This window comes from Choristoneura fumiferana, chromosome 16 (assembly GCF_025370935.1).
Source record: "Choristoneura fumiferana chromosome 16, NRCan_CFum_1, whole genome shotgun sequence".
In the NCBI taxonomy this organism is placed as follows: Eukaryota; Metazoa; Arthropoda; class Insecta; order Lepidoptera; family Tortricidae; genus Choristoneura; species Choristoneura fumiferana.
This window is the reverse complement of record NC_133487.1, coordinates 972,265-988,785: the sequence shown is the minus strand read 5'-3', so window position 1 is coordinate 988,785 and position 16,521 is coordinate 972,265. Positions and strand designations below refer to the sequence as shown.

Sequence of the window (16,521 nt, the reverse complement as noted above, 5' to 3'; positions counted from 1 at the left end):
CTTATTTTATCTTAATGATTGTTTTTCTCGTCGGCAGTAATTTCTCCATCAACCTATTGTATTCAGTAGATGTTATCAATCAGCTTATCATATTTTGTAACTGTAATAGATATAATTATTATAATTCAATACTGTACTTCTTACTTTTTCTTTATTCACTGTTGCTTGTCTCAATATCTATGCCAATATCCTCAAACTTTTATAAAAATGTTATCCTCAATGTATTTTCAAAAATGTCCAATCTGAATCAACTGTGCAAATAGCAGTTCTTTGAATTCCAAAGGTGTTTTTTTTTCTGTCTGCAAACCATTTAGCGTGTCGGCTGCAATGACTCAGTGTCAGACACGCCAAGTCACTAATGCAAGACAAGTACAGACTTGTCTGCAATATCAACAGATACTGGATATCTTGTAACGACATATTATTAAATACTAATTGCTTTTGGTGATATAACGAATCACATTAAAGTTGTAGAGTAGAACTAAGAATGGCGGGAATTTTGTCGTTTTTTTTAAAATACATTTTCCCCCTTAAATGATAGGACAATGGAAATAGGATCCATACAGCCATGGTTAGATTTAAATGTCGATGTGGACTTTTAATTATATAAAAGCTGGTGAGAAACTTACTAAATTTAAAGATGAGTAACGGATTGAAATTTGAAACTGAGTGTATGTATGTACAACCTTGCTGGCCAGTTTCAAACTACAACTATTGTTTATTTGTACATATCTTTTTTTCTGTTTTTACTATATCTTTTCGCTTGATATGATATTGTAGGTGTACTTATATTTCTTGTCCAGTGAAGCACACATACATGTACTTGTATTTAACTCATGCACTCAAACAGTACTTACCTCAAGTACTTTCAAGTAAGTCAATACAATTGAAGTTATATGCGAAGTCGATGATGTCGTCAACTTACGCGTAAGACGCAACGGCACACAACTTGCCTACTTATATGGAAAACACTACCGGCTAGATGCGAAAAAGTGGACGCACTCTTATGTTATGTTATGATTTATCTACCATGGAAAGATAATTTAATGAGATCTGTCCGAAGCGTTCAACGCTGATATTAAGACTACGTAAGTAAAGATGAAAAAAAAATGTTTTTATTAAACGTGTAGTTGTTGTTGGAATCCTGCTAATTGCATAGTTCCTGCGGGAAAATGATAGCAAAATCATCACCGAAGTCGCGGGTAACAGCTAGGCTAGTATACCTATAAAGAAAATTTGGTTGAGTATCTCATTTTTCAGATTATTAAAATACCTACTTAAGTTTTGTAGCAACTGTATCAGTTATGCCAAAAACCGATATATTAATAGTTACATAATAATATTATGATTAGATAAAGTCAGCACTTTATGATAAATGATTTCGTTAATATTATAAGAATAATGTCGTTACATATGAAATATTCAGAATTGAATGAACTAAAATTTTGTACACTACCGAACTTCAGAAAATTTTCACTAGTATTTTTATACTTATTTCATTTGTATGGTTTTCCCACTAGGAAACAATTGAATTAAATCGTGACTGGAAAACATTAAAAAAAATCTTATATTTTTTGGCAAATTGAAAGACAAACTGTTAAAATGAGGTAGCCAAAATAAAGATATTTAGAATTTAATTGAATACAGCAATATCAGTTCTGCTAGAGTGATCAAGCTATCTTTCAAGATACTGTTGATGTAGAAAAAGTTAAATATTGCAGCATATAGCGTCACCTCACCACATTTAAAGCTAAAAATTGGGTTCGATTCCCAAAAACAACCTTTTATTTTGATGTAGAGGATTTAATTACAATATCTAGTGAAATTAAAAACTTGCTCTTTCATCTAACTTGAGTGAGAATGAGCTAAAAAAAATCAAATTTAGTTTTTTCGAAAGCTCACGGTTACCTAACTTGTAAGAATGCCAGTACGAAATACTAATCAGTATGGTAATATTGTCAGATCATGGCTGAGCCAGCGGTTACAATGGAAACCACCAGAAGACGGATTCCCATGAATCCACACCAATCTCTAACAGAAGCTGTCCATTGTCAAACCTTACCACATAGTTTTGAGAATGGGCATATTAGCTAAGGCTTAGTCTTAAATATATCCTGACGGTAATAGAATGCTATCTCCTTCGGGAATGATAGTTTAGAGCAGGAGAGTTTGAGGAGACTTGAAACATTGTCTAGCCATTCATTATCTTTTAAAGAAACACTTTCCGGCTTGTTTGTAATAAAAGGCTGAAAAATAAAGTATTATGATAAACTGCTGATGAAAAGGCGTTGTGCCAGAAATGATTAAAGGAATTTCTTTAGAATATTTTTTTGTATTAAAAATGGTTATGTATACTTTAGTGCTGCCATCTGTTGGTAGTTATCAAAAATTTGAAGTCTTTTACGCAAATACGTTGGCGGGTTAACTAAGATAAATATACTTGCATCCTACAAAACAATGCTTCACTGTATTTTCATTTTGGTTTATTAAGATACAATAACTAGTCGCTTATTTGGATATTCAAATACTTACTTACGTAAGGAATATTTCCGAATGCTGCTACTATGCCATAGTCGTTAAGTTCTATTTCTGACGTTACGATAGTTAGAGCAGATGATGCGTACAATATTTTTTGCCAACTAATACACTAAAACACACACATCAAAAGTCTTGGGATACTCATTATCTCTAGACAAATTTGATGTTTCGACTCAGTAGTAATATGACTATTTTTAAATGTTCAAAACTATCCAGGGATATAAGATATCCAGGCAATTTTGATGAGGGTACCTAACCTCTTCCAAAAAAAGAGGGTGGTTCTTTATTCGTCTGTAAATATTTTCTATGATTTTTATCAAAATCGGTTGTACATTTTTGATTTTATTCTGATGTGAAATAAGTTGAATCTCTCCATTTTACAAAATAAAAAATGTTTTGTTTCTGATTGGCATACTATAGGAAACATTATTATGACACGTCGTATAAAACAATATGAAATTATTTAAAATGACTTGAGGTCCAATCTAGCAAAACTAAAATTTCGCATTAATTTTCCTGCAAAAACTAGTAAAACAATAATTGACCATGTCTCTCATTTCGGAAATATTCGTAAAGTTCAAATGTTCAATTCATTAGATCTGTACTAATTTCTCAATAGCCATTACTAATTAGTAATATTTTTGAAACATTGTTCTGTTTTAGATTCCTGTGTGTTACTTTTAAGATTTTCTTGTAACATTTTGTTTGTGATTTTACTGTATTTGGTAAGTTTTGCAGTAGAAACTAATGCAACTTTGTGTTATACTTAAGCATGTTGGTTGTGTATGTATGTTAATTGAAAAAAAAAATGAGGAGGAATGAAAATGAATGAAAAAAAAATATTGGACTGACAAAACACACTGCTGAAAGAGAAAAAAACCCAAGTGGTAAAAAAATAAAAGTGAACTGTAAAAAAAGTTTAAAATGGGAAAGTAACTCACAAAAAAAGTCTGGTGACATAAAACAAGCATTGGAAAAAAAAAGAATAAAAAAACATTAATTATGGCTGGTGGCACAAGACTCCAGGGAGTCAGCTCTTGGGGACTTCCTGCACCATAAGCGACTGGACATTACACAGACACAGCACCAGGGGAACTTCTATAGGGAAATAACGGACTGCAGTTTCTGCCGTCGGCACAGTGTAGGTAGAACATTGTCTGAAGTGTTGTGGTGTTGTAGATTATGTGCGCGACACGAGCGACACAGATTGCTCCAGCGACAAGGGGGAGTACGAGCCGGTGACAGAGCCCGAGGAGGACGGGCCTCTCGACTCGAACCTCTCTTCTGGACCGAGCGATGTAAGTAATACCTGTGATCACTTAGATATATGTATTAGTTAGACCATTAAACCGGAAGACGAAGCGTTAGCAGACTTCTCATCAGATGGGCTGACGACATCGTGAAAGATGCGGGCAACCGGTGGATGCAAGTGGCGAGTCGTTCACTGTGGCATTTTAAGGGGGAGGCATTTGTTCGGCTGATGATGATGATCATTTTTGTTACTGGATTCGATTCGATGATCATACATAATATTGCAGTATCAAATCTTCTTTGTGTTCACAACCACAACTTTGTTGAAACCAGACAACGTTCTAGTAAATTTTTGTAACACACATAAGATTGATGGTTAGAAAGTAAAAGATCCCCTGCCTTACCAGAGCAAGTGGCTTACCTTTCCTAGTTATTCATTCGAGTTGACCTGTATGGAAGGCAATAAATGGAGTGTTTTAAATTAAAACTAATAATATCTGTTTCTGAACTTCTTTGGCATCAGTTGAAGCTTATGATTATGACCAATTCCTTGGCACTAGTTTTAATCTAAAAATACATCTATTGCAGGATTGTGCCATTTACTGAATGCACTCTCATTCTATTTTCAGGAGGAGAGCATTATAAAAACGAAGGTGATAGAGATCAGCGTGGGTGACGACGGCGATATTGAGTTCGCTGACTCGGAGCACACGGGTTCAGGCGACAGCGACAGCGAAATGGATCTATACGACTACTGGAAGTGCGCACAATGCCGCGCGGAGAACAATAACCCGCTGTATCGGTTCTGCGAGAAGTGCTATAAGGTGAGTTGAGTTTATGTGGGCATGGTATATTTTACCGGATAACTGTGGGAAGAAAAGTCCTCGAGTGGCGCCCACGAACCGGAAGAAGCGTTGGCAGGCCTCCCACTAGGACTGACGACATCGTGAGGGCAAGTAGCGAGTTGTCGTTCATTGTGGCGTTCTGAGGGGGAGGTCTTTGTTCAGCAGTGGACGTGATCCTGCTGATGATGATGATGATGATGATATATTTTGCGAGGGTCTCTGAAGGGTGGGTAAGAGGGAGTTTCAAGACAGAGAAGGGAATGTTTCAAAGCGAGGGTTCCTATGATCGTAAGAGCGTTTCATATTATCCGATCCGATAGAGGTATCGGACGCCGATACGATATCGGGGCAAGTAAAAATGTATGCAATATGATTCGATATCGGATCGGATAATCTGAAAACGTTCTAAAGCCATAGGCGGTGACTAGCGTTGCCAGGTCCGATCCGATTAAAATCGGAAAAGATGGTAAACACATCGAAATTAAGGGTTTTCAAATATAACTTACTAGTAAATCTTATTTAATCGTACAATAATAGTTAAACTTGCTGGAATTGATTGGATTAATTGTTTATTGATTTATTGAGACATTTAGCGTCAGGTGCAAATCGGTTTTCCTGGCAACACTAGCAGTAACCATAGTTACCCACGCCTTTCTGCCTCTGAGCGATAGGTTCTTAGGCCGGCTATACACATATCTGTAGCTGGCACATTGTGCAAGTAGCTGGCGCGCATATGTTGAACTTGATACAAGTATGCAAGCTACTTGAAAATATGCAAGTTACAGACATGTGTATAATATTCCCGGTTTAAAGTTGCTTTTCAGGGGGCAGTTGTAGATCGCTCAGAGAAAATTAAAATTGATAACTGGACAAGGTGATCGAAATAAGGTTGAAAACTTATTTGATCGGTGAACAGCGCCATCTATAAGAGTTGATTAAGTTCTTTGCTGCACAGTGAACGTCTTCAGCGTGCAACGGACAAAGAATTCGTTCGCTACGTCCGCGAGCAGGTCACGCAGTCCTGTGCCCTATATCTATATGACAAATATTGCAAATGCTACAAATATACATTAGTTTTAGAGTTCCGTACCCAAAGGGTAAAAACGGGACCCGATTACTAAGACTTCGCCATCCGTCCGTCTGTCACCAGGCTGTATCTCATGAACCGTGATAGCCAGACAGTTTGAGCTCCCATACAACAAACCTGTTTTTGTCGTATAGACAATGGCATGGATGGAACCTTTAGTATGCGAGTCCGACGTTTTCTAAAAAAAATCAATTCGTCCGTTAAATTATCAGAAAATTATAGAGACGTATTTTATCTTTTGACAATTAAACGTCAAATTATTCAGATACGGAGGTAAAGTTCCGCTCAAGTCTCGCCAAGCGACACTTTATTTATTTATATCAATGAAAAATACAGATTTACAATTACAATACGCTTTAAAATTTATACGTTTACAAAAAGACTAAAAATACAATTGTTATAGCTAACAGTAAGCTTGTAAACATACTAATTCGGGGCTTTTTAGCACGGTGTGACGCCACGAGCCTCCACTTTCGAAATTTGAAGCGCTCCAGCAATGTAATTTTTTGTTTGATTGACAAAAAAAACGTGTTCTATCATACTTTCTGCTAATCTAACTGGCGGGCTAATATAATAATATTTTGAAAGGAAACTATCTTTTGTAGCACTTGTAACGTTTGTTTGTAGTATAAGGCTAAGTTCAGATGAACGCACGGTGACGCGCGGTTGGCTGGGGGGACGTTGAAGTAATACGTGACGCAATTTTTGGAGATTTTTGACCCCCCCCCATGTAATGCGCCGTAACATTTTTCTGTACCCCCCTCCTCCTTCCTAAACGTTACGTAACACCCAAATAACTTTCTATTTTTTTTTTAGCTTTTGTTTAGCCGTTTTCCGAATTAAGTTGTCATTTTTTGGCACAGTCACACTGGCAACTCAGCATGAGAGCAGTTATAGGGCAAAAAGAACAACTGATGATGTGAATTTCCCAATTTGAGGACATTATAGTATGAACTTGTTACAAAAAAACTGTGACGTAACGCATTGTTTGAACCACCCCCCTCCCGCCCCTGTAACGCATCGTAATGTTTTACATGACCCCCTTCCCCCACCCCCAAATTGCGTTACGTAATACTTGAACGCTTTCTCGGCGCGCGGTTTAAGATTGTAACAAATCAAATGCTGTTGTTTACGTGACCATCATGTAAACAACAGCATTGATTTGTTACAATCTCAAACCGCGCGCCGAGCCAACCGTGCGTCACCGCGCGTTCATCTGAACGTAGCCTAAGGGCATGGTCGAGTCGTTGGGCCTTTCTAGATGAACATACTATGACCGTCAACAGTTGCTCAGAGTACTTTCATGCGAGGTTATTGCCTTCTTACTGTGCCAGGGACTTCGGGTTCGATTCCCGGTTGGGTCATTAGGAATCATAGTTTTCTAAGTTGACCCTGGTCCGAATGTGAAGCTGCAAAGATCTACCTACATGTGGTACAGTCACCAGCACCAATATCTGACACAACAAGCGTGCATAAATATCTGATACGACTCTATTTCTAGGGCCGGAAGGACGTGTCAGATATTTTTGCACGCTCCGCTGTGGCAGATATTAATGCTGGTGACTGTACTAGTTATAATTATTGGCACAAGTACATTGTAAAGATGTGGATAAAAGATTTGCCATCGAGTAAATTCGGAAACAACGACTACTCGCAAAGTGTCAATCAATCAAGGTAGTACATTTTTTTGACATTCATCTGCCCCGGCCGGGAATCGAACCCGAGACCGCAAGCTTCGCAGTCAGGTTCTCTAACCACTTATCCGGTCGGTGGCTCTTTAATAGTTTTTGCTTTCCATTGTTCATTTATAGCATTTAATGATTGACGCGTTTACATCCATTATTACGAAACTTTTTCTTATCTTTCACATTCGACACTTTAATAAATTCATATTAAATAATTAATTTAATACGATACCTAAGGACCACTTCGTAAGTATTGTTGTTTCCGAGTTTTTGCTATGGTAAAGCATTTTTACATCTGTACTCAGTTCAAATGGCAAAATTATGTCCAAATTTCTAAGTTGAATAGGGAGGTGTAAGGCAAGAATGTTCAGTGCAGTCACAAGGAATGAATGAGTGTAATAGTAACACATTACTAGCTATGGAAACTACAAAACGTTCGTGGAGGTTGCTTGTACAGATAAAAGTTGGTTGGTATACTTCATGCTGATGAATATGACAGAATCCGTATGTTTTGAATGTGTGTGAATGCGAAAGATGGCCGACATTTGACAGGACGCTGTAAGGAGCAAGGAAACCTCTGCTATCTAGTGGATTGATGTAAGTAACACTGTAGAGATGTGTCGAAACCTAGTAAAGATGATCTGCAAGATGTGATTCGATGTCTCATGTAAGATGGAGTTGTGGGAAGCGTCAAGTTATGTGTTACTTTGTAGGTAAGACAAACAGAGACTGTATTGTCTAACGCACAGATGCTTGCGATCGCATCCACTATCTCTTTTTGTCCCCATCTTAAACCATTTGACTAAAAGAAGTGGTGAAACCGATGGCGATTCTGAGTGCGTTACACAATATGGCCCTCAGGTAAGTTAAGGGTCTTCGCATAAAGTAAGCGAAGAAAAGGCACAAGAAACTACTTGTAACGCCATAAAAAGAAATCTTTTCAAAAATATACTAAAATAAAAACAATAAATTCAAAATCAAAGCAAACCAAAAAAATCCAACAAATAACCCGAAGAAATTGATCATTTCAAATTCTAAATTTAAATGTACTAACTACAAACAATATAATTTTAAAATATGGTTTTAAATACGCGAATCGTTACAGATTTGTGATAAAATCAATACGTGTTCTTGTATTAAACATTGTTAATCCAATTCTAGGTACGTAAAAGCTTCTACCCGCCGAGACCGAGGAAAAACAAGCATAAACGAGTAACCGACGTACCGCGCACTTGGTCGTTCGACTCCGGTGTCGAGTCCGCATTTAACAGCCAGGAACTCTATCAGCACACTGACTTGAGTCAGCGCACTGACCTGAGCCAACCCACTGAACTCAGCCAACAAAGCGACCTCGGTGAACTCACTGAATTCAGTCAACCAACTGAACTCAGTCAACCAACTGAACTCAGTCAACCAACTGAACTGAGTCAACCAACTGAACTGAGCCAACCATCTGAGCTCAGTCAGACAACTGTACTTAGCCAGGCAACTGGACTTAGTCAGGCAACTGAATTCAGTGAGGTAACCGAACTCAGTCAGCGCACTGACTTAGGCCTAGCATTCGACCTATCCCAATCCACGAACCAGGACGCTCACGAAGGTACATCCTCTACGCAACAAATTAAGAGCAATGTAACATTACATAGGCCCCGTAAACGACGCGCGGAGTCCGCAGATCGCTATAGCAAAAGATTGAGATTAGATTCGTCCGATTCTAATTCCGACTCGGATGCCGAGCCGAGACGTAGGAAAGCGAAGAGCGCCGATCCCGAAGTGGCAAAGTTGATCAAAACTGTCAGCGACCCCGCGATAACAGTCGAAACTACTTTAAAGCTCACCAAAAAGGCTATTGTTAATTCTTTGAAGGAGAAAATTGAAGACGATAACCTCTGTATCATTTGCTATGCTAAGCCGAAGTCGGCGGTGTTCGTGCACGGACGGATAGCGCATATTTGCACTTGCTATGAATGCGGGAACATGGTGTGGCGCAAGGCTAAGAGGTGTCCGCAGTGCAACTGCAAAGTCAGCAACGTTCTGAAGGTGATGTAAATTAGTTAATGCAATCAGATTATACGTCGATTCACAAGAGCTGGCACTAATGAACTGAACGAAAGTTATGTCACTTGTCACTGTGTAAGAGCCTTATACGGAAGCTTCTTAATATTTTGTAAACAAATACCTGCGTTAATTCTTAGTTTCGTACATATATCAGAAAAGTTATTTGTGTCACAAGGGAGCAAAATGGTGTATTTACGGCGAGGGCGTACATTGAATCCAGAATGTAGCGAAGGATTCTACAAGAGAATCCTGGGCGTAGCGAGAGGTTCTTAAGTAGAATCCTGAGCGTAATGAGGGGTTCAAGTGTTAACGCCCAAGATGAAAATAATTTTGATCCCGAGTGGCTCATACAACTTTTCACACCAAGCATTAAGAAACTTGAAAAAATAAATTCTAAATATTATTAAAGAACAACCAGCATAGAAAATGGTGTGGCTTTGCAATTATCAACTTCAAAAAATGGCAATAAAACACTTAGAAAAGTCAGGGAGGAAAAGTTACTTTTCTGAAGGAGAGGTGTGAAAAGTAAATTTACGCTCCGAATATTTTACTTTCATGTAGTTTTTATTTTATTCGCACTGGCGCTGCAATTCGCAAAAAGATGACAAATTCATACGAAATTTGGCTGCTGCGCTACATGTCCCACGGTACACGGTGCCAATGTGTAAATAAGTAAATAAAGTTACGTAAGTACGTAGCTACTTTTTACACTGCATTATTAACCTGTATTTAAACATTTTGTGATGCACACATAGATCATTCACTGATTCAATTAATTCGTGCTAGCTCTTGTGAAGCGACCTATACTGTAGAGCTTAAACCAATTGTCTTGCTACTCTTGATATCACGCTATCGGGGAGTTTAAAGACAATTACTTTTCGTTCATCCTTACTATGGTAATATAAATTATAACAAAGCTGAGGAAGTACGAGACCAATTAAAGCTTACATAAATCGGATCTCGGACATCTTTTAGTCTTATGCTCTATTGAAAATTTGTGATATTAACATTTCATTGTTTATTGCATGCAGTCAACAGGCCGATCTGGCCGTTAAAGAAGAAACGTTTATTGACGTTGTTTAACGACCTTATAAGCGAAATCTGCTTTCTGTTTACGGTCCGGTCTATCTTTGATTGAACTCGTATTTAGCTTCAATTCCAACAGCCTTTCTAAATTGACAAATATAAGTATCGTGGGGTCAATGACTGTAATTGCCTTATAATTATAGTGTTAAAACTAAAAGGCTGAGTAGTAAAACAAGTTAGCTTCAATTACAGCATTTATCTAGGGTGCTTATGGTACGCCCAGGTTTGGTTTTTTGGTTTCTGTTTGAATATGTGGGTTACTTGAACATTTTCATACAACCAGATTTTTTAAGTAACTAAATTTCATTCAATTATCTATGAGCTGATTCAACAATACAAGATCTATTAATCTGTCATCTCCCAGGATAACAGGATCAAAGGAATTTGGGCACAAATTTGTGCCTCTAGGAGAGGACAGGTTAAACGGGGATTTTAATAAATCCAAACAACACGATTCAGATGAAAAAAATATATTGCTATAATCGTTTTAGACAGTTGATCCAATTTAAAAACATTTTGACCATTATTCCTGTAAATAATATTATTTTCTTGTAAGAACTTGGATCCTAGTCAATTTGTTCCGTCGGAACAAAACACTTAAATAGAATCTTGATTTCTGTTAAATCGTTAGATGATCACGAAGGAGACGAAGACGGCAGAACTTGCTTGACTGTTCATCTTTAACAACAGCAGTTGGTATCTTTGCGTCCTTATTCGATTTGCCACATCTATACCGTGTCGCTTTTGAAAAGCCTAGAGTAAAATTTGTATGGAGATGTTGAGTAACCCAAACGGTTTATTACCTTAAATAAAACGTGTAAAGTTCTCAACCGGTTAAAATTAACATACAATGCCAGAGGTTATTTAAAACAAGGGACGGTGCTGTTCGCTAGGTTAGGTTAGGATTTAGTAAAATTGAGGCGTTTACTAGGTTTAGGCGTACCTGTAAACTGAGGTTCTTTGGTAATTTCTAAGCATTTTTTAGATTCCGGCCACAACCCTTGACAAGCAACGCGGGGAGCGATTATTCTTATAAGGTACGCGAGATGCACATTGGTTGTCGTTACAGTGAAACTCGCGACTTGAGGTAATTTATACATTAAACCAAATCGTCAGAGATATCAATGAATCATATCTACATTAATAAAGAATGTTCTAAGAATTTCATGTTTGTAAAACATACCTACAATAAATTAAAGTTTAACTACATACGTTAAACCGAGCACGGTAGGGGGGGTTGCGTCGTGAAAAAGTTTAAAAAACGCTGATGTAGACATCGGTTACATGGTAATTCTAGTGTCAGTTCAGGCCAGCTTTTAGGTTTTCTGTCATGAATGACAATAATATTCAATAATATTATTGAATGCATGGAATTTCCATCAGTTTCAAAGGTAAAACGATAATTCTATCGTCATTCTGACCAGAATGATGGACTGAATTGACGCCAGAAAGTGTGTAACCGATGTCTTAGAGAATAACACAGAATCGCTCGCCGCGACACCGGTCGCTCGAGTTGTGGTCGAACTGTTATAATTTCATTTGATGCCGTTGATTAAATTTAAATACTTTTGCATCGATTAGTAAATAGATCTATCGGGATTGTGCAAACCGCGTCCCGTGGACCACATGTGTACGCACTTAGGGCTACGCTAGCTGACGCGGTTCGCACGGAGCAGGTGGACGTCTATTGTAAAATAATATGAGCAGCGCACATGCGCGTTGCGTGCGACGGGTTTTACCTGCGGGGCTACTCCGAAATTCGAAAATCTAAGTTTTTGTCGTTCCTTCCCTCTGTCACTTATACTATTTAGTACGAGTGACAGGGACGGTACGATACGAACTTCGATTTTCGGAGTAAGCCCTCTGTATACCGCATCCGTAGGCGTGCGCCCGCGAAGTGCAACCGCGCCAGCTAGCGTAGGCCTTTACATAGGCGCTGCGCTGTCCAAAATTAAGATATAGTAAACTTACGACAGCTATTATTTTTATACAAGTAACCGCCATTATTGGTTTTCACCTACAGTTTACCATCTCTTATTCTTAGCAAAGTAACCTCAGCTTACGGTACATATTTGTAGATATACGCTTCAAGCGTAACCACCGAAAACAGATATAATATATTCTTATAGGTTAGTGTTGAGAGCTTCCCAGCTTACAATTGGTTGAATTTGTTTTTAATGCCAAACGTAAGGATTCATTAGATCTTAGATCTCACTTAGCTTAGCTTGAAGCTTGGAGCATGGATGCGCAAAAACGAAGTCTAGTTTTATCTAGTGCTTAGCTGCGTAAAGGGAATGTTTATAAATGGCTCTAATGTTACATTGAAGGGGTATTTCTCATTTTTGTGCACACAATCATTTCCGTGGATGTCACTGCCGTGGATGTACGTTTTCTAATATTTTGAAATAGTACTAATGTGAAAATTCACAAATTATTTATGATACGTGAACTCATCATAAGATTAGCTTTATCTTTTGTTAATATTAGAAAGAGTTATTCTTATTACATCCATGGTAGTGATATCCACAGAAGTGAGTGTGTGCATAAATATGAGAAATGCCCTAATATCTTATCAAACACATTCGAAATAACCCTAGGACTAAGACCTAGCATAGCATACCAGCATTTTCGCGGAGAAAAATACTTTTTTTTTCTGACCGATTAGGACTTCTAATAAATCGGATATTGAAGCATTTACTTGGTAGATACTTTAGTAGGAATTATTAAAATCAATTAGGCATTGCGCTTGTAGGGTACTGAAAGAAAAGGAGCCTTGTCGTTGACAGGTAAACTTAGGGGTTAATTGGCTGTTTAATGAACCACCGCAGAAACCGATACGTTACTTATTAATTTAATGTCTCGGCGGATTCTGATGATGGTGAAGGTTAAATATTTGCGTTTTAGAAGTGCGGAATATGTTCACAATGAAATTATTCCGATTCTAGCTATTAAGGAAATTTCTGCAAAATATATCCGGAACCCATTAATCGATCAATATACTTGTGTATTATTTCTTCCGACGAAGCAACTACTCCACTAAGCTGGACTATTTATTCATACTGCCGTGAATTGCTAAGGGTAAGATCTCAAGGCTAATAAAATAATGTAGGTATTTAGACGACTGTATATTTTAGTGTTCTAAATTGGTACCATTAGATTTCTTTACATGTGGTCGGTATTTAGATAATTTAATTTAAAATTAGCTTCGGTTTTCCACAAAAAACTGTGGAGTTTTTATATGCAGCAAACCGTATACAAGCAGTTGATTCAACTCTTGAGATTTATTTGATGTGTTAATTTGTATTGTTGTTATTAATTAGGTTAATTTTAAATTACACCATGTGACAAAGGAGCCATTTATTTGCATTTTTAAGGCATACGGCGGTAACTTCGTTGCGATTAATTTATGTATAAATCATTCAAATTGTTACTTTGACATTAAGAGTATACCTACTATATTATCTTTTCAATCGAATTATTCGTCAGATGTAAATTGAATGAAAAGATCTAACAACATATTTTTCTTAAATTCTGACTCAACCTTCCGTAACTGCAGTACTGTGCCATAAAAATAATCCAGACAATTTCATGAAAAAAAAAAAATTGGGACACACAAATATAAATAATAGATACAGCAAAAAAAAACACAATAATAATAAAGTGAATACAAAATACAAAAAATAAATAAAAATACTTATTTGCTTGTGCCCGAAATGGTCCCGCCTCAGCATAAAATGCGGACTCCTTTGGTGGAGCCAGCGCTGGCTGGTTTGATTGTTTTTATAAGGGTTTCTATGTCAGACTAGTTGGCGCTAGTATCGTTTAAGGCCGCCATTGAGGGAATAATAATAAGGTCTGTTTGACAACTTTGACATTTGTGTCATGTTTGTGACAATTGTGATTGATTAAATAACAAGACTGGCCAGCGACAGCTGTCCACGAGAAACCGCGACAATTTTTTAAGAAAATGAGGCTGACAACACTTACTGTAGGTAGGTACATAGTTATTATTAAAATTTTCCAAATATTAAATTATACTCTAGACTCTTCAAGCTGCAACAAAATTCATGTAGTAATGTGAGTTGTGTTATTGTCATTCCTTTTGCTGGGCAGTTGTGAGATGGATCCTACTTTGATCCACATGTATAGCTTCTGGTTGTTGCCGTATTGTTCTGCATATTCACCTTCTTTCGGTTTACATTTAGAACATTACTTGTTTCCAAGTCTGCAGCTTTACAAATTGATATTGTTTCCGCTAAATCTAGCTTGTCTTTCCGGAGCAGGTCCTCTTTTGTATTGCCGTTATTCATTCCCGCGATCAGAACATCTCTTACTAATTCCTCCCGCATTTCTTTAAATTCACAGTTAAGACTTTTGTTTTGAGGATCTGTCAAAAATTCCTCAAAAGGTTCATTTAGACCTTGTGTCCTAGTAAAAAATCGGTGTCTCCAGTGTTACATTATTTCTGAGCAAAAAGTGGTCATTAAAACGCTTAATTACTTCTTCGTACGTCGTCGTGGTTCCATTAGATATATTGAAGTAATTATAAATTTCAACACCTCTTTCCCCAATGGAATTTAATAACATGGCGATTTTACGGCGATCAGTCGCCTCTTCGTAGTTGGATGTAATTAAGAAAAAAAAAAATTTTTGTAACCACTTGGACCATGTGCCCGCATTATTTTCGTAATTAAGCACTAATTCTTCAACTGGGCGGAATTGTTCAGTTGTTTTTTCTTTTTGAAAGAACTTACTTGCTGCAGATTTCGTGTTGCATTTTTCTGCCTCCGAGTCCGTCATGTTTAATAAGCATAAACCAGACACCAAGTTGTGTTATTGAAACACTTTGTATTGTGTTTATAGTAATTTTAATTAACTTATTCATAATCATAAGTAAGTAACAACGAGGATCTGCTTCCTTGACAAGATGGCCGACGTCGTAGTGCTGTGCCAATGTCATAGTGATGTACCTCAACAATGTATAAAAGTTGAGTGGACTTTAGGAGTCCCTTCGTAAATTTAAGACCTTTGCGTACAGTCCAGAGCATCAATTTTTGTACCTACCAATTTGACCAAATTGAAATTGAATATATCTTCTAACATTTTAATTGTAACATAATCTTATAAACATTTTCATTTCCAGAATGTTAGGAGGTTGAATTAAACAAAAAATAATTTATTTATTTCTTATAAACAGAAGTAACAAAATTATCTTAGCCGGGCTAGAATGACAATATGACAATTTCGAGTCTCAACAATAATGCTACCAGATTATAGTTTCGTAAAAAATTCGTGGACAGCTTTTGCTGGCAATCGTAAGAAAGACTAACGTCAAACGTACCTCACGATACTCACGCCATCTAGCAATATTTCACGTGTCAAAAAAGACACCCTTATAGTGGTTGACCAATGATTTCATACATTGGTCGATGTTGAAAGCGTACGGCCTCAAAGACTGGTTTCCCCGAAATCGTCTTTAACCAGGAGCTAAATTTCCAGTCGCACATTTTCCTTTTCTTGATTTAACACCAGAGGTATTTATTCCTAACATGATTTTTCCATTAGTTTTTCCTTAATGTTATTTTTCTCAATATGCTTTTTTACTGAAGCTTATTTTCACAATCGCTTTTTTTTTTCAATTTTAATCGACACAGAAACATAGGTAGGTTTAGGTTACGTTAAGTTTGCATCGGCCCGAAGGGCCAAAACTACACAAAAATAGCGGAGCTCCGTTGACACTGTTTCTGTGTCGATTGGAATTGGGAAAAAACGCGACTGTGAAAATAAGCTTCAGTAAAAAGCATATTGGGGAAAAAAGCCTTTAGGAATATCTGCGAATGGTAAAATCATGTAAGGAATAAATAAGTCTGGTGTAAATCAAGAGTAGCAAAATGTCCGACTGGAAATTAGGCAAAGAGGATTTTGGGAAATGATCTAACCAGTCGCCTTAAGCTTAAGCTTCCTTGACATT

The 16,521-nt window shown here is 37.2% G+C and overlaps 1 protein-coding gene across 2 annotated transcripts in view; it reads left to right on the top strand.

Moving 5' to 3' along the window:
- The window catches only part of LOC141436414 (uncharacterized), a 26,159-nt gene extending 9,638 nt beyond the window's left edge, over positions 1-16,521 (top strand). For both annotated transcript variants that reach the window (XM_074099398.1, XM_074099397.1), the window contains exons 3-5: positions 3,718-3,836; positions 4,419-4,613; positions 8,568-16,521. In XM_074099398.1, coding sequence (XP_073955499.1) covers positions 3,718-3,836; positions 4,419-4,613; positions 8,568-9,455 — 1,202 coding nt within the window. In that variant the 3' untranslated portion in view covers positions 9,456-16,521. The remainder of the gene's footprint in view (positions 1-3,717; positions 3,837-4,418; positions 4,614-8,567) is intronic.